We start from the raw sequence: 18,842 nt of genomic DNA, 5'->3' as shown, positions 1-18,842 counted from the left end.
CAATTACAGTGCTGCAGAGTCCTACAATCACATGATCACCATTGGTGACCTTTACTGACAGCTTTCAATGAAATCAATGGGGAAGCCAGCAGGGAATTGCAAATGTTTTTTTTCCCATTACATTTTATTTAAAAATTGCTTAATATAAAATACAAATGAAAACAAAGACAATAAAAGATAAGGGGAAAAGGGAAGTGGAATAAAGTAAGGGAGGGGAAAAGAAACAAAAAGGCAGGACTTCCAATTTTTTTTGGTGCAGTAAATTACATAATAAGATTATAATCTCAACTTCTCACATATAACGTTAGCACTAGCCATTTCTATAACAACCTATTTAATCATCAAAACCTAAGATTGGAGTTTCATTGTTATCTCTTCTTTTTCTATCACAATGCCTCTTCCCTGTAATAGCATCTCCAGGGAATTTTAGACTGACCCAACTTGGAATCCTTTAAATGATCCTTGATTTTTTTCCCCTCTTCTCCAAGCTCTGGGATGGCTCAGAGTATATTTACTTGCTGTGTTCTGTCTCATTTACAAATCTCAAATCTTTGTTTCCTCTGTTATGTTGATTCCATTTTGCTTGGTTTTAGACATTTCCCTAATTTTTAATTTCTACACAATATGACGTATAGATGTAAAACGATTGAGTTGGGCAGCCTTCCAAATCTAAATTATAAAAATTGCAGGGTGGCATAATGCAATGTCTTAGTGAGGAAGAAAGTCTGAAATTGTGTTGTGGTTAAGGAAACAATACATAGCTAAATTAATGTATCTAAATGCAACACAACACTTTACTCCTTTCTTGTACAGGTATACAATTTTTATTTGGAATTCGGATTATAATCTGAAATGGAATTGTATTAATTTATCAAAGGTTATGTCTAAATTCCCTTTTCAGACAAAGGAAAAGGTTAGGAAATCTTGGGTGTCATAGCTAGGAGGGATTGTAGCAATCAGAACTAGATTAAAATAGGACAACTCCTTATATACCATGGCAGTGATCCCCAAAGCATGAGGAAATTCTCCTATAAAAGGAAAGGATATGTCACAAAAATCTCAGCATGACAATCAGCAAAGGCTGCCCCACTTTCGGGAATGCAGGAAGTCATTTACAGCTGTTTGGATTAATTTATAATCTTAAGAAGTATACTCTGAAATAAATCACACTGAGTTCAGTAAGCGTGCATAAACCCACAGTGTCAAAGAGATCTTGAAGGCAACCATCCACTTTTAAAGAGCTATTTGTTCTCACATGTTCACCTCCATAAGCAGCTCTAAGGCTTTCCGAGCCCATCATAACATTCACCTGCATTTTCCTCATGGATCTGTACCTCCAAAGTATGTGAAGTGACCTGTCTTGAATTTGAGTGCTGAACAGCAATATGAGGTGTCCAATCTCCTTTAGAGGCCCTCTTGGCAGCTATTTTCTGAGCAAAGATGCTTTTCTTTGCAGGTACTGATTTCACCTGCAGGAAGACAACACAGCAAATCAAAACTTCACCATTTTCCCATGTTTTTGTGCTACAGTGGGTATTAATAAGTACAGATATATGTATAGGTACAATGAATGTATAAGAAAGAGATGGCAACAAGACCACAGAAACCCCAAAACTAATATTAACGCTTAAGACACATACAGAAAATGTATATTCCAAGAGAAAATGGCCACGGAGTGTGGCATGACTAGGAGACAGAATAGACTAACTTGATGTAAAGCATTATTAGCTGGCTTTTCTTACAGATCCCATTTGTATGACCATATGCAACTCACTAAATTTCCTGCCGCTTCATCCAGTCACATCAATATGTATTATCCATATTTGCCCTCTTCTTTAATGTATACTAATATATGGTCTCCGATCCATGGTGCAGTCCTATGGATTTTTACTAGGGTTTTACTAGGGGTTTGCTCCCTAATAGGAATATATAGGAACTCTGCTTTCCTATATCTTTATTTATAAAGATGACTCCGTAATTATAAACATTTTCAATGAATTCTGCAGTAGCATCTTCTTTAGTAATCACCTCCTTTGTATCCAGAGGCTGGCATTTCAGTATCCCAAAGCACTAATTACAACTCAAGTAAAGCTTAGATGGCTACGATATAAGGGGGGAAATGCAATTCTTCATTGCTCTTTTCTACAGATAGAAACATTTATTTTGTAATCCATAGTTCAATGAAAGGAGATTGACCAATGTTCAGGAATCAAACCTTAGGCTAAAATCCAGAAAATTTCTTCCACTCCAGTGCACACAAGAGTTCCTGCCCATAAATCAACCTGACAGACTTGGCTCCCTCTTCCTATCATGCCCTCTAGCTGTTTAGGGTAATTCCTATAAATGTCTTGCCTTTGATCATGCAAGCTTGGATTTGTGGGAGTTGCAGTTCTAGAAAGTCCCAGGTTGCCTTTCTTATTCCTTATCTATCTCTCATTCTATCACCATACTTTCCTGTAGAAGAGACATACTTGAGACACCCTGAAGCAGATGGAGCTAGTTAGAAATGGACCAAATGGTTATCTCACTCTCAGTATTTATTTTTCCTGACACAGTAGCTACTCCTTTCTACTTCCCCTCCTTAGCTGGTCCTTTCAATCAACTCAGGTCCTCTGAATCAAGCCATCATCACAGCTTCCTTCAAAACTGAAGTAGTATTGCTGAAACTTTAGGTGCTCCGTGAAACGTTATCACAACAAAAGAACATAATAAATATCCATCTGCGGACAGTACTTTTGAATCTCAGCACAAAACTCAGAATTAAAAAGTAAAGTTAAAATTAGTAGAACAAAAAAGAAAGGCAAAACTAGTTGAGTTAAGCAAATTGTTTAATACAATGCTGATTTTTCTTACCTCAGTTTTTATTTCAGATCGATGAAAAACTTTGGGAAACGGATCACCCGTGAACACTGGCATTGTCACCCTGGCACCACTAGTATCATGTTCCTGCCACAGATAAAGAGATGACACGTTTGAATCTTACTTATCTGAACTATGATGGTTAGTATGGCCTAGGCCAGGAGTATCCAACCTTGGCAATTTTAAGACTTGTGGACTTTAACTCTCAGAATTCTGGGAGTTGAAGTCTGTACTGTAAGTCCTAAAATTGCCAAGTTTGGACAAAATTGCCTAGCAGAAAGAGTTGAGACTCAGATGCAGATGATTCAAATTCAATTTTCTTCAGTGAGAATTTAATAGACCTGAAATAACTCTCATGGCCACTTACATTCTCACTTCCCCCTTGATTAGGAATGGTCTCCTTGTAAAACTAAACAGGCAGCTATTCATAGCCATTAAGCAATGGCTATGCTTCAGGCAGAAAACATTACAGATTCACAAAGCAACTCCCATTGGTTGAACAAAACTATCCATTTATCTTCCCATCTTCATCTTACATCCATCAAGTCTGTTCTATCTAAGAACATCTTAGGAAAGGAGCACCTTAGTGGGAAAACATTTCTTTGTCATACAAAATATTCCAAAGACAATGTTATGGACCTCCATCTAAAGAAATCCTAGGCAGCAAAGGTAATACCAATCTCTGCTATAAAGCTTGGAATGACATTCCAGTGATATATCACTGTAAATTCTAGCAAGAGACCAATCATATGGTTTAGTAGATTCTGTAGATCCAGTGGCCAGATCTTGAAAAATCCTTACACCAACCTAGTTTATATTTACAGACTGAATTACAAATTAAACAAAAATGAGAAAGCATGATCGACTATGCACATCTTATAAACCTTACAAAATTGAGATGTTCAAGAGATGTCATGATTGCATTACTTTGATACATATCATTTTACTTTACTTTTTTTTTAGACCATATAGTTTGGTTTTAAACATGTCATCAGTCATATTTATTTTTATAATGATTCCTACAAATATGACATACAATGATTTTGCTTAAGACTGCTGTGATATGTTGATCATTACAATCCAACTGCTTCCCTGGATCTTCATCAAAATGGACATGGGCACTTTTGAATCTGGATTTCTTTGGAGGAGCTGGTGTCAAAGGTGGAAGAAGATCTGGAAAATCTGAGAAACCAAAGAAAATAACGAATAGGTAGAAAATTAGTGACCTAATAGTTTACTTGTCCCAGCTTTTGCCAACCTAGCAGTTTGAAAGCAAGTAAAAAAAGTGCAAGTAGAAAAATAAGGACCACTTTTGGTGGGAAGGTAACAGCGTTCCGTGCGTCTTTGGCATTTAGTCATGCCAGCCACATGACCATGGAGACGTCTTCAGACAGCGTGGCTCTTCGGCTTTGAAATGGAGATGAGCACCACCCCCTAGAGTCAGGAACGACTAGCACATATGTGTGAGGGGAACTTTACCTTTACCTAATAGTTTCTTCTTCCAAGGATAGGAAATGAAAAATAAATCCTAAGTAACTGTGGTATTAATTACAGCAATATAAAATTAAGAAACAAACATTTTGTACTAACCCAGCTTTTTATTACATGATTTGTTGAAGAAGCCATAGCATTTACTTTGTGATAATAGCTAATCATATTTAACAAAACATAATACCAAAGTTCACACATTGTACTGAGCAAAATCATGTTGATCATATTGTGGCTCAGCACAATAAGTGAACTCAGCCAAAGTAATTTTTATTCAAGGTTCTTAAATTAACTGGCTGATGTAGGCTTCTCAGAAAGAAAGTTCAAATCAAAGCAAAACAAGTTGTATTAGAATGCACTTTGCAAAGATTTTAAGTGCATACAATTATATCAAAGGACAATCAAAATGAACCAGAGGATTCAGAGATTTTCCTTAGGGTGAAAGGTTAGAAGATCTGGAACTTTTAATCTTGAAAAAGAAAACAGGTGAGCAGGGACAGGGCTGGGAATATGAAATCATGCATGGGATAAAGAAAGAAAGTCTCAAAATGCTAAGATCACCCAATGAAGATCACTGAGATTTTTTTTAAAAAAAAAAGCATTTTAACACAATACATAATTAAAACATGGAATTAATTGTCCCAAGGTTTGCAGATGACAACTAACTGAGTTAGCTTTAAAATGGGATTGATACATGCATGGAGGACATGTCAACCTAGGGCTACTGGTCTTGCAAGACACAGGTTTACTCTGCTTGGAGGTAACAAACTTCTGAATACCAATTTCAGGGAACAATATGTGGGGGATTCAAATCAGTATCGACTCCTGGCAACTGCCTAGACAAGTCCCGGCAGTTTTCTTGGCAAGATTTCATAAGTGGTTTACCATTGCTTCCTTCTTCCTAGGGCTGAAGGACGGTGCCTGACCCAAAGTCACCCAGCTGACTTTGTGCCTAAAACCGGATTAGAATTCCAGTCTCTTGGTTTCTACCCTGATACCTTCACCGCTGTTGCAGGAAAAATGACGGACTAGGACAAGCTCTTCAGTGCAGGAAAGAGTTTTTATTTGCGCAAGGTTCAAACAGTCCGAAGACCACGAAAAAGTCTGAACGCCGATGGCTTCTTCTGGCCATGTATTTATACAGTTTAAAGACAAAAGTATTACAGAGAGTGATGCATTTCACACGTAGAAGCTACCCTTTAATCTATCTCTAGGAAAGACATAACAGCCCTGTTCCCACAGGCTCAGGCTTTCAGCTCCGGAGCTCAAGACATAACAAAAGGAGATAAGAGGCTAGAAGACGCCTCACAAGCAGTAAAGAGGACAGTAAGGGAAACAGTATTTTCTCTCTGAAATCTACATGACATTTGGGGTGCAATAAACATTAAACACCAGATGTATCTGTTTAGGGTCAGTTTGCCCTTTTACAATTCTGTACCTACGTCAAATACCGTTTGTCAATTCAGCACCTTGGCACGGAAGAGGCACTTCTGTCTTAACCAAAGATTTGGATTTCTAATATTTGAGTTTTATCCCAATATCGAATCTTAGCCTGGCTCATACCCCCCTTTGTGACTCATCTGTTTATCCAGACGAGTCACACCATAGGTCCTCTTCCTGCTGGAGCCGTTTGTAATCCCACATAGCCATCACCTGAGCAGTTGTCTTACGTTCCACCAGCAAGGATAGACTTTTAGAGATAGTTTTAACAAACAGAGGTAAAATACATGGGAGAAAAATACACCCCGCAGCTATTAATCCTACCAGGCCAAAGATGGCCTGCAGGCCAGGTAACCTTGACCACCATCCTGAAAACATATCCTATAAATTAAGACCTTTCCAAGTCTGGATTGGCACATGAGCTATTTTAACCATTTTGTCTGTTATTTCCTTAATAACCTTTCCGCTTTCATCAACTTCTACACAGCAATTAGTCAAATTAAACTTTCCACATACCCCTCCTTCCTTGGCTAACAAATAATCTAAAGCTAACCTATTCTGCATAATATATGTCCTTGATTTGACACTTTCCCCAGCTAATTGAGTAAGACCTTTTACAGTTTCGTTGGTGATGATTTCAACCACAGCTTGCAGACGAATTAAACGGTTCAGAATGTATATAGGGGTCCGATAGCCATACATGCCATCTACCGCCCATGTAGCTGGTCCATAAACCTCAATAATTCGCTCTGCAGGCCATTCTACACTTCCCCAACTACGTTGGTTACCTCCGACCCTAACTTTCCCTATTGCAGACGTGTCTACATGTCTTCTTTGTCTTAAGTTTCCCACCTCATCATATACCGGGACACCTAAAACCTGTCGAGTTTTAAGGGGAAGCAAAAAGAATCCTGGTCCAATTATTCCCAGGACACAAGCTCCACACCAGGATTTAGGTAGAACCCCATATGCCATCTTACCACATATCCAGTATAGTCCATCAGGAGCCAGCCATTCAAGGGTCTGATTATCTGGATCTTTTAAAAAAAGAGAACCCGTTTACCTTAAACAGGGCCCTTTTATCAGTACCCTCTGTGGCAGTACCTCCTGACCACCATACCTTACTTTCCCATTTTCCTGTACATATGAGGTTTCCCACCTGACGACAGCCTGCCACAATTTTTCTCTGGAAACAAACATTCCCTACCAAACTAGCAGTCAAAGTCCAGTCTCCATCCTTACCCTTATTATATGACAGATTACCCTTATAATCCATTTCTAAAACTTTGGAACAATTTAATTCCTGGGCTTCCCATGGCCATTTTTCTCCCATGTTAGTTCCTCCACATACAAAACAATCCGATACATTCAGAGTGTGGGCTATGTCTCCTGCCAATTTGACAAAGGTATTTGTTACATAGCTAGGGATTTCGGGTATATTCAGCTTTCCCCTTTTCAGATAACATTACAAGGGAACTTCTTCAGGATTTATTACCAAATAATGTACTAGCACCTCCTCTATAATTTTCACGTCCCACTCTACCTTACAGCTTATACATAAAACACAATCAATACAGTGAGTGCAACAACAACACTCACACCCACAATTACAAAACCAATACAATTAAAAAAAATCTTTTTTTCTGTTCCTTTGCATCAAAAGGCAGCTTCCAGGGTGTCCTAAGCAGGGACTTCTTTCATCTGTAAGAGGTTCACACTCCACAGCCGGTTGGGGAAATATTAGGAATCGGAACGACTGAGAAATCAAATGGGCCCTGGTTGTCCACAAAACCATTGCTTATATCTGTAAAACACAATAATCAATAAAGCTACTACCCCAATTACTCAAAGTGCCCACACCCAATTTTCCTCCCACATGGATCCGCAATGATCTTCAATCTCTTGTCAGGATCCAAGTTCCGGACCAATTCAAGAGAGCAGGTGCTCCATCCTCTTTTTAGCTTACAGCGGGTTACATCAGCAGATATACATCAAGGTAACCTATATATAGAATACAAAAGCTTTCTTTAAGCACATTCAAATGTCAGTTTTGTTGGATGTTGTTTGACCACGGACACTTTCCAGCCGGTGTCAGCTGCTGCCTTGACTCATGTCCGATAGATCCATGATTTTAATTCTGCAATCTTAATAGCAAGTGGAGAAGTCATAATACCAATAAAAGATCCCTTCCATCTTCCACTTGGTCCCCAGGTTCAAATGAGTGACATTAAGTTACTAATCTAGGGGGTACTTATTCCATCACATATTGTTGGAATCTCTCAATTTGCTTATTAAGTTCTTGTACCATCTCCATATTCCAACCCCCCCCCCTTTACGACCTAAATCAGGCCACCTAACATACATATTTACCTTATTTTACCTTTTTTTTTTTTTTTTTTTTTTTTTTACATGGTCGGGTGGAATAAACCTCCAATACCTGTAAACAATCATGCTCAGAAACAGACTCCGTAGGCAACAAAGTTGCTGGATTTAATCGGTTAGACACCACCAGACACACCTGTGGATTCTCACTCCTAATTACCTGATATTTTGTCAACCTTTGCCCACTAATCCACAAATGTCCCTTAGTATCCAACACAGACTGCTCCTCATGAGGGGAGTGCATGAGTATAGGACAAGAAAAAGTAAATTTATTACAATTCTGAATCAATTCTGCACTTGCAGCCAGCACCTTCAAACAGTGGGGCCAGCTTTTTGGCCCCCCCCTCCAATTACAGCAAAAGCTAGCTAGTCCTAAAAAAAGCTTCTCAGTTGTCTTTTTGTCCGGGGTTCTACCAGCATTAGGACCGCCCTTTTCCGCTCTGGTCCTAAAGCTCGATGACCCTTATATTGTATCCCAAATATCTAACTTTCCTTTTCACCAATTGAGCTTTCTTTCTTGCTACCCAATAACCACACTCTAGTAACAAATCTAACATCCTCGTGTATTCATCTTAGCATTCTCCCATCATAAATCCTCTGTCAGTCCTGTTGATCCAAACATCATCAACATATTACAGTATTGTGTCTCCTGGTTGTTGAGGCACATAATACTGTAAGTCTCTAGCTACCGCTATTCCAAACAATGCGGGGGAGGTCTTAAATCCCCGAGACAGCCGAGTCCCAGTATATTGCATTTTCATTCCTGTGTAAGGATTCTCCCACTCAAAATGCAAACAGTGGCTGGCTTACGGGGTGAATGGGAATTGTAAAGAATGCATCCCTTAAATCAATAACAGAAAACCACTCAGCCCGGGGTGGAATTAAACTTAACAGGGAATATGGATTCAACACGGCCGGGTGTAAAGTTACTGTGCCCCGGGCTGTAAGACCCATCTAACTGTTTAATTGGGATAATTGGAGTATTCCAGGAGGACTAAATAGGCACCAAAAACCCCGCTTCCAAATCTCTGAATGCTTTCATAAATAGCACAAATAGCTTCCCAAGAAACGGGACGCTGCCTTATACTCACAGACTCCACTCCAGGTTTTAGTTCCACCCCCACTGGAGGGTGGCGAGCTGCAAAACCCGGCAGGTTATCCTCAGCGCACATCAAACAACCTCCAAATCTCCTCCAGAGAATGCCTTATGGTCATTCTCTAACTATCTTCATCAAAAGAAATTGTTGCCCCTAATTTGCTCAGCATATCCCTGCCTAACAATGGAATAGGGCACTCAGGAATGTACAAAAATTCATGCTGGATTTCAGCTTCTTTAAAATCACACATCTCTGATTTCAAGACCTGCCGCCCCATGGCTTGCCCTGATACCCCCTGGACCTGAATTTTATGGGATCCGGGGGGCTGCAATCTGCTTATTTACAACTAATCTTCCTGCTCCCATATTTACCAGAAACGTTCTGTACTGACCCCCTATTTTCATTGTAACTAATGGCTCAGGCGGGGGTTCTTCCAAGCCTGGTCCCCCTCAATCTGACCAAGTCATGTCTGCCAATCCAATACTTTCTGCTCAAACCTCTCCTCTGTCCTCGCTCTCCCCTTCTCCCAGAGAGCTGCCCATGCATCCCTGACCCAAAATCCGCTCTTCTCATCCCTCTACTTCTCACCATCTGTCTTGGGCATTCCTTTTCCCAAGTAATTTTATTTCTATACCACCCTTCTCCCGAAGGACTCAGGGTGGTGTACAGCCTATTTTGTTAAAAAAAAACCAGACAAACACCAGAAAGGAGAAAAAAAGTTTTAAAAGCATCTCTTTTCCCCTTCTCCCCTCCAAAGGAAGGGGGGGAGAAAAACCCCCTTGCATCCCACTTCGCAGTGCTCCTGCCAACAAAGCAGCCTTTTTATTCATCCGTGCCTCCTGCTCTTTCTTCTCCACCTACAGCCCCCACAGCCTCCAAATCATCATCATCATCATCATCATCATCATCATCCCCCTCTCCCTCACTCTGACTGCTACCTCTAGGCGGATGACTCCCCTTGACTTCACGCCAGGATCACTCATACGCCTCTGATTTCCTCCTCCGCTCCCTCCAGCAGCCCCCTTACTTTTCCTGCCTGCTCAGATACACATAACCCGACTGTTTCAGCCCTACATTGCAATAAATCCTCAGCTTTTTTCAACAGGGGTCTCACCCATTGATCAATATATTGAGATTGATCAGGATATTTATCCTGATTCACTACAATCACTCCCCACAACTTATCCACTGTTTCTTCCCTTAACCATCCCTGAGGGGGAGGGGGGTCAGCCCATCTCCCTTTGTGGCCACACATGTTTACATAAGAATTTTAATTGATCCTTTGATCCTTTCGGATAGGAAGGGTTGCTAAAATACTTGTCAAAACCTTTTAACATGCATGCCAATGGAGTATTTGGCATGCTCTGAACCCCATCCCTTCTACCACACTGCCATCGACTCATAGCCCCGGAAACTCACGGCCACTAATGAGAAATGCGATGGCTTAACCACCCACACAACCTGACATGGACTTCATTAGGGTAGCCACCCCGAGTCCGAGGGAGTGATCAGGTCCCTCCGTCTGCCTTCAAATGAGGCAGGTACAATTCTTTTACAATATACTCACTTAAAACGCTCCCACTCCGTAGATTCCTGGCCAGGAATTTGTTCAGACCACCTTTCCTGCACCGCAGGGTTCTTGGACTCGATCAGAGCACCGTCGGGGCCATAGGGTTATCGCGGCTGTCTCCCGGAGACGTATCTCCGTGGCGCCTGGAGAATGTTCAGGAGCGACCTCCCAATGGTCCCGAGGGGTCAAAACGGTCCTCAGCGAAATATCGCCTTGCCCCCAGTCCCGGCGGCGTCGCCAGCTGTTGCAGGAAAAATGACGGACTAGGACAAGCTCTTCAGTGCAGGAAAGAGTTTTTATTTGCGCAAGGTTCAAACAGTCCGAAGACCACGAAAAAGTCTGAACGCCGATGGCTTCTTCTGGCCATGTATTTATACAGTTTAAAGACAAAAGTATTACAGAGAGTGATGCATTTCACACGTAGAAGCTACCCTTTAATCTATCTCTAGGAAAGACATAACAGCCCTGTTCCCACAGGCTCAGGCTTTCAGCTCCGGAGCTCAAGACATAACAAAAGGAGATAAGAGGCTAGAAGACGCCTCACAAGCAGTAAAGAGGACAGTAAGGGAAACAGTATTTTCTCTCTGAAATCTACATGACATTTGGGGTGCAATAAACATTAAACACCAGATGTATCTGTTTAGGGTCAGTTTGCCCTTTTACAATTCTGTACCTACGTCAAATACCGTTTGTCAATTCAGCACCTTGGCACGGAAGAGGCACTTCTGTCTTAACCAAAGATTTGGATTTCTAATATTTGAGTTTTATCCCAATATCGAATCTTAGCCTGGCTCACCACTACACCAAACTGACTCTGTGGTAAAGGGATAATACCCATCAATTTTTTCACCAGGGTTGAACAGCATGCCTCCAAAGTCATAGACAGAGGAACACCCTCATATCAGAGAGCAGTTTATAGCTATTATGTTTATTAGGCAGCTTCAAATGATATGTAGATAGATAATCTTGATTGTCATTTTTTACTGTGGGCACACTGTGGGCATACTGGCATACATTAAAAATGAAATTGTTGCCTTCTCTCAAAAGTGTACACATACATAACACACATATTCACATGCTATATCTATACACACATACATATTTATCCATATATATATATCCATACATATATATCCATACATATAAACACACATATATATTTATTTATTTTATTTATTTATTAGTCCAATTTATATGCCGCCCTTCTCCGTAGACTCAGGGCGGCTTACAATGCATTATAGCAATAGCCTGCATACTTCTTTGTATATACCTGCTTATTAGGGCTTTTGGCCCCCCCCAAGCGGTGTTATTCTATACAAAGTTGGCTTATTGCCCCCACAATCCGGGTCCTCAATTTACCTACTTCGAAAGGATGGAAGGCTGAGTCAACCTTGAGCCTGGTGAGATTTGAACTTGCACTAATTGCAGGCAGCTGGCAGCTAAGTGCTAGCACTAAACAGCACTTTAGTCCGCTGCACCACCGAGGCTCTTAATCTTATTAATCACTGTCCATTGTGAGATACATAAGACCACAAGTGGACAGTCTCAGCCTCTGCAACAAGTTGGCTGTGGAAGAAATCTCTCATCACCATGCACTGATGATTTACTTTCACAAGCAAACGGCATGAGCATCCCCCACAAATGATCGTCTGGATGGGATAACTAGAATACTAGGCTACCTACCTAAGGCATGGTAGACTAAAGAAGCAAATCCAATGAAAACAAAAATAGCAAGATCCTATATATAAAATTTGACTAGCAAACATCAATATAGACATATTAACAGGCCATTTCCACAAATTAGTCGATGTCGCATGTATGAGACAAAGTGAGCCAATGCAAAAGCTAAGGATATCAGAGACGTTTACAAGCCGATTTACTACGCTAAGGTTAAACAAAATGTTGTGCCTATTATCATCAGCTAGAAACTGGGACAATGTAACTGAAGTGAAGCCAATCTCTGATGATCTAATACAGGTAATCCTCTACTTACAACCACAATTCAGCCCAAAATTTCTGTTAAGTGAGACATTTGTTAAGTGAATTTTGCTCCATTTTTTCTTCCCTCATTTGTTGAGTGAATCGCTGTAATTGATAAGTTAATAACCCAGTTGTTAAGTGAATCTGGCTTCCCCGTTGACTTTGCTTGGCAAAAGGGGATCACAAGGCCTTGGGACACATAAATATGAACCAGTTGCCAAGCGTCTGACTATTGATCACATGATCATGCGGATGCTGGAAAGGTTGTAACTGTGAAAAAATGGTCATAAATCATTTTTTTCAGTGCTGTTGTAACTTTGAATGGTCACTAAATAAACTATTGTAAGTCGAGGACTACCTGTACAGCGGTCCTCAACCTTTATGGCTTGGCGGCCGGGCAAGAGGGGGAGAGGCAAACTGGCCCACCACTCACGCAAGTTGAGCTGCGTGCTTGTGTGTGCACCGGCCTCCACTCGTGCAAGTCGAACTGTGAGCATGCATGTGCCAACCAGCCGCTCACGTGAACCGGTTCCAAATGGGACATGGCTTGGTATTGGGCTGCAGCCTGGGGACCCCTGATCTAATATCCATCAATACTGACATGGATATCTGTACTTTGACAGTTATTTCATATTATGTGCCACAGACTGGATGTCTAGGTAAAATAAAAGATTAATTTTGGATAAGGACTTAAAGAATACCATAAAGATGGCACAAGTCTCCTGGAATATGCTGAAGCCTATAACACAGCAGTTGTAACTATCTCATAATTTCCAGGAACGGAAATCAAGCTATACAAATTGACTATAAAATAGCACAGAAACATATGCTGAAGACAGTCATGGATACTATTCTTTCAGAAACTATACTTATCCAACATTGACTACTAATGCTTGATACCTAGATCTATCTTATAGCTTCTATAGGGCCTCGCATCAGATCAAATCATCAGAACATGGGGCGTAGCTGAAGCCTTACTGAGAACACTGACTACAAACTTCAGCAAAAAAAAATATTTGGAATAGGCTAGTTGGATATTAAAATCTGTGCCGCAGCCCTCTTAGGAAACAGAAAATCTGGCTAATACTTCATTGATAAACAAACCTTATGTGGGATCAAGCCATTGAGGCAAAAAGAAATGCCTACAAAATCTGTCTGACAACAAATGCAGATAATCACAAGCAATATCAGAAACTAACATTTGCTGCAAAACAAAGTGTGACTGCTGAAAATACCAAGATTTATACAACCAATTAGACAAATCTGATGGGACAAAAAAAGTCAACTACCTTGCTAAAACGTGCTTATGCTCCACCCAAAATTTAGGACAAGTCATCAATATCGAAGATAGGAACAGATGACTGCTAGAACCTACACTGTCAATGTAGGAACTATTTTGAGATAAGCTGCATTAAACAGTTCCCTCTTCCACTATTGGATAAACTGACCCCGTTTCTGGACTGCTACTTGCCATCAGTATTGAAGAAGTTTCAACTGCCATCTGCAAGAGGAGGAACAACAAAGTGACTAACTTGGATAACATCCCAGCTGAAATCTGGAAGCTACTTGAAGCACAAAGAGCAGAATAATTTACAGCGCTCAACAAAATTTAAAAGAAAATCAATCTGGCAGAGCTATACAAAAATACAAATCAGGAAAGACAAAGGCAATGTATAACACTGCTCAAACTACAAGCTTGGCTATTATCCCTCACCATGAATTTTTTTTTGAATATATATTAGATGCACATTTCTGAGACATTCCCATTTTGTCAAACCTGTGTGGCTCTATGAAGAACTTTGGAAAAACTCACAAAATAAATGCTGCTGATCTACTGATGGAGCAACACAAGAAAACACACACATCTGGCATTCACAGGCCTAGAAAAAGCATTCAGCCAAATGCCATATGACTTCATCTACCTATCATTTAGATTGTATAATGCATTCAAGACCTACATCTGCTGAACCACAATGTTACCAGATTAGTAAGTAATGCTGCCAGACATTTAAATGCATTTATAATCTTCCTAGATCTACCTTCTCATTATTGTTTTTCATTCTCTATATGACACTGTGACCAGACCTTACAACACTAATGGACTTATTATATATGATGATGTCATGATTGCTAGCAAAATGTAAAGGAACCTGAGAAATTAATATAGGAATGAGATATACATCAAAATGACTTTGGAATAAAACTCAATATGAAGAATATTTAATATCCTAAATGCGGTTTCCAAACCAATGATACATTCAAGAAAGATAGCATCAAATTAAATAAAATAATCATTCAGATACCTGGGGTTATACATACTTCTAAGTGTGAAAGGCTACTAAATGACAAATATAAGTAAATACTGCCTGGATTAAGTGGCACAAAGTTACTGGTATTCTATGCAACAAGTAACTTGCTCTATATTGTTCCTGAAATCCAAACTCTGCTAAATGATCATCAGACTAGTAGCAATGTATGGAGTAGAACACTGGCCAGCATCAAACACACATAAACAGGATTTCCATACTGTACAGATGAGAATGCTATAGTGGTTACTTCCATTGCAAGACTAGACCAAATGATAAATGAAGGTGTATTTCTTGCTAAGAAAATGCAAGAATCATATCTGCAGTTGTGATGGCCAAGTACATAGCAGTAACACCACCATTGCAAGAACAGCTCTAGAATTACGTATATGCATAAAGTCACCAACTAAAGGAATGACTCAAAAAACTCTGACTCAACCAACTAAAAGTTTACATATACCTTGTAAAGTTCAACTGTAAAAATGCTTATATAGGATGAAATGGCAAGCACAGATGAAATCAAACAGACTCTTCAACCAAGAAGATCAATGTGAAGCGGAAGAAAGAAGTCAGATGCTATAGTATACCAGAGATGGATGATTCTAGATTAGGAAAGGTTACTCTAGATTAAACTACATAAGGAATTTTATCATATCAAATGTAGATAGGACCATTATCAGAATGCCATGAAAATATAACAATTCTAACAAACAAGATGACTCGGATTTGGCTATATCCATTTTTAACATTGTCAATAATCTGCATAAAATAATTTGAACGGAACATACCATCCAGCATCACCACATCCCTACTGAACTGCAATGGACGTCTGTCATCACTGTCTCTGTCCACATCTCCTCTTCTTTTATCTGCTTTCTTTACTACTTTAACTGCTGGGGAAGATTTAGTCTCCAGGAACTGATTCTGGAATCTCAGCAGATCTTCTTCTGACTCTCCAGGCTTAGGCCTTGACAACATCCTATGTCTATGTTTTTGCTTCTGTTTAAAAAAGAATTTATGGCATACCTAAGGCAAATAGTGAAAGAAAGAAAAATGAAAAATGTAGTTTTATTTAGGAAAACGCCTTATGAGTTATTATCTCAATTCTATATCACATCATTAGCGCCACCCCCAGAATATCATTGTTAATATCCAATTTTAGGAGTGCTTAAAGACCATCATAGATGAGGTGTTGATACAGCTGTTTAGAATGAAAAAAGTATTGCACGAAAAAAGTATTGCAGTAAGTACTTTCTGTAAGTTACAGTTACATTCTCTACCAAGGAATGTGGGAGGGAGTGAATGGAACAAGTTTTTTGAAATTTTGCTATTTCAGGATGGAGCCAGAATTTCAACATATCTGCTTTCGATTTGACTATTCCACAAACTGCTGTCACAGAATGGGTGACTTCCCCCTCCCCCAATATGCCTTTTCTACAGTATTTATGTAGCTTTCAAACTCAGTGGAAGAAGCATTAACCACATTTCAACAGCTAGTCTACTTCGGAAAAGTACAGCAGGGTATAAAAGAGGCTTAAGAAATAAGCCTTCAAAAAGCCACTACCGCGCAGATAGCCAGCTATGTGCAGAAGAAACGTGACTGTTTATATTTCAGTACCAAATTAATTGCATGAGTAAATTTAAGGGAGTCCGGTGGCTATTTCTGTACACTTGACAGATGTGTTTTAGTGGCTTGGAGCACAACAGAAAACAGACACCTGTTCTGCAGAGTGCCTCTCACTGCAACCAATTCTGTTGTCAGAATGAAAAAGCAAAACTGGGGGCTGTGGGGGGGGGATGTTCCACTCTACAAAAATACGCCTGGATCCTTTTTTTTCACGAGCCTCCTTCTAAAAGAAAGGAACGGAATTCTGCTTCTGTTTCAAAAAAGAATCGATGGCATACCTAAGGCAAATAGCGAAAGAAAGAAAAATGAAAAATGTACTTTTATTTAGGAAAACGCCTTACGTGTTATATTATCTCAATTCTATATCACATTATTATTGCCCTCCCCAGATTATCACTGTTAATCATTTTCAGGAGTGCTAAAAGACCATCATAGATGAGGTGTTGATATAGCTGTTTAGAATGAAAGCATGCAAAAAGCATTGCAAGTAAGGACTTTCTGTAAGTTACAGTAACATTCTCCACCAAAGGAGGCGGGAAAGGAGTGAATGGAGCAAGTTTATTTTGCAGCTGGGGTTGCTATTTCGGGATAGCAACAAAAATAGGACTCGATTCTTTTTTTCATGCGCCTCCTTCTAAAGCAGTGTTTCTCAACCTTGGCAGCTTGAAGATGGGTGGACTTCAACTCCCAGAATCCCCCAGCCAGCAGCGCTGGCTGGGGGATTCTGGGAGTTGAAGTCCACCCATCTTCAAGCTGCCAAGGTTGAGAAACACTGTTTTAAAAGAAGGAACGGGATTCCTTGGAATCAAAGGAAATCTTCGTTCCACCGAGAATAACCACGCGGGCCAATTTTTAGAGGCTCAACCTACCTTGCTTCAACCTACAAAACTCTTTTTAAGATTACCCGCCCGGATTTTCCCGGGCTCGTCCGCCTTTCGCCGTTCTCACGCTCTGAGACACTAGAAACCAAAATTAGACGCGCAGAAGGACGTCATCTTAAGGCGCGCACAAGTCAGGGGGAAAATGGGGGGGCGGTGCTCTCAGGGGAGGTCCCTTAGAAGGATGCCGCGCCCCTCGGCTCTCTCGTGATTGGTGAGAGAAGGAGAGGGGCGGGAATACGAGAGCTGTTGCTGATGGAAGTGGAGTTTTTGTGACTGCTATCACCGTCTGTTTAATGCTTTGGAGAGAATTTTGGGGCGGGGATCATTCCATAAGTGTCAGGCTCAAATTTCTTAAAGAATGCTAATTTCTGACAACAGAGTGTTAAAAAGAATTAGCAAGGGCAAAAATTCATATCACCATCGGTTTTTAAGTGGCAGGACTTCTTATATCAAATATTTATTGGGATTAAAATAAGTATAAGGGGCGTGCATAAACGCACCAACGTGCCTACTATCCCCATTTATTCCTATCCATTTCCTGTATTCATAATCATGTTTATACTTATATCTGTTATCTTATATATGCTTGATAAACAAACAAACAAACTTGTCTTCATAGCAAATCCTGATTTAATGGGATACAGACTTTGTCAAGTTTATTCAGGGTAAAGGCTTTGAATTTCAGTGCAAAGATAGTTTTATGCAAGGCAAAGAACTGAAGTGATATTTCAGGGTTACCTTTCCTTACTTTAATGGATGAAGGTGAGCTTAGGAGGCAGAAATTAAAATGAAATTTGACTTCAGTTGCCTTATCATTGGTATTGAATTTGTTATCTTATCAAAGGGTGCCAAAAAGAAAGAGCAATCCACTGCAAAACTCACAACTGAGAAGCCAATAAGGCTTCTCAACCTTATTTAAATCAATAAGGATGAGAAGCCAAGTGTCAAATTCAGGAAAAAGCACTGTTTGTAAACTGTGTTGGTATCTGGAAAGTTATGCTGATTTATGGGTATTGCATTTTAGGAAGGACATTGGTAAATAAGCATGTCCAGAGGAGAGCAACTAAGAAGATAAGAGATCTGGAAGGAAAAATTCTTAGGAGTGATTGGAGCCACCGAGTATATATGTGTTGGAGAAGAGAAGACAGTTGGAAGATATAATTCCTCATATTATATGGAACTAAGTGCAAACGAAATATTGGCTGAGCTTGT

The 18,842-nt window shown here is 40.0% G+C and overlaps 1 protein-coding gene across 1 annotated transcript in view; it reads right to left on the bottom strand.

Moving 5' to 3' along the window:
* Window positions 1-17,701, bottom strand: part of RPAP1 (RNA polymerase II associated protein 1) — a 66,725-nt gene extending 49,024 nt beyond the window's left edge. The window contains 5 exon segments of the mRNA XM_070939958.1: window positions 1,310-1,469; window positions 2,854-2,946; window positions 3,896-4,041; window positions 15,911-16,148; window positions 17,619-17,701. Of these exon segments, the coding sequence (XP_070796059.1) occupies window positions 1,310-1,469; window positions 2,854-2,946; window positions 3,896-4,041; window positions 15,911-16,100 (589 nt within the window). The 5' untranslated portion in view covers window positions 16,101-16,148; window positions 17,619-17,701.
* Window positions 17,702-18,842: the final 1,141 nt, after the last annotated feature.

The sequence above is a fragment of the Pituophis catenifer genome, unplaced genomic scaffold (assembly GCF_029215685.1).
Source record: "Pituophis catenifer annectens isolate HBS135680 unplaced genomic scaffold, rPitCat1.0.hap2 SCAF_1, whole genome shotgun sequence".
NCBI lineage: Eukaryota > Metazoa > Chordata > Lepidosauria > Squamata > Colubridae > Pituophis > Pituophis catenifer.
Note: the sequence above shows the minus strand (reverse complement) of the source record. Positions and strands in the feature narration are given on the sequence as shown.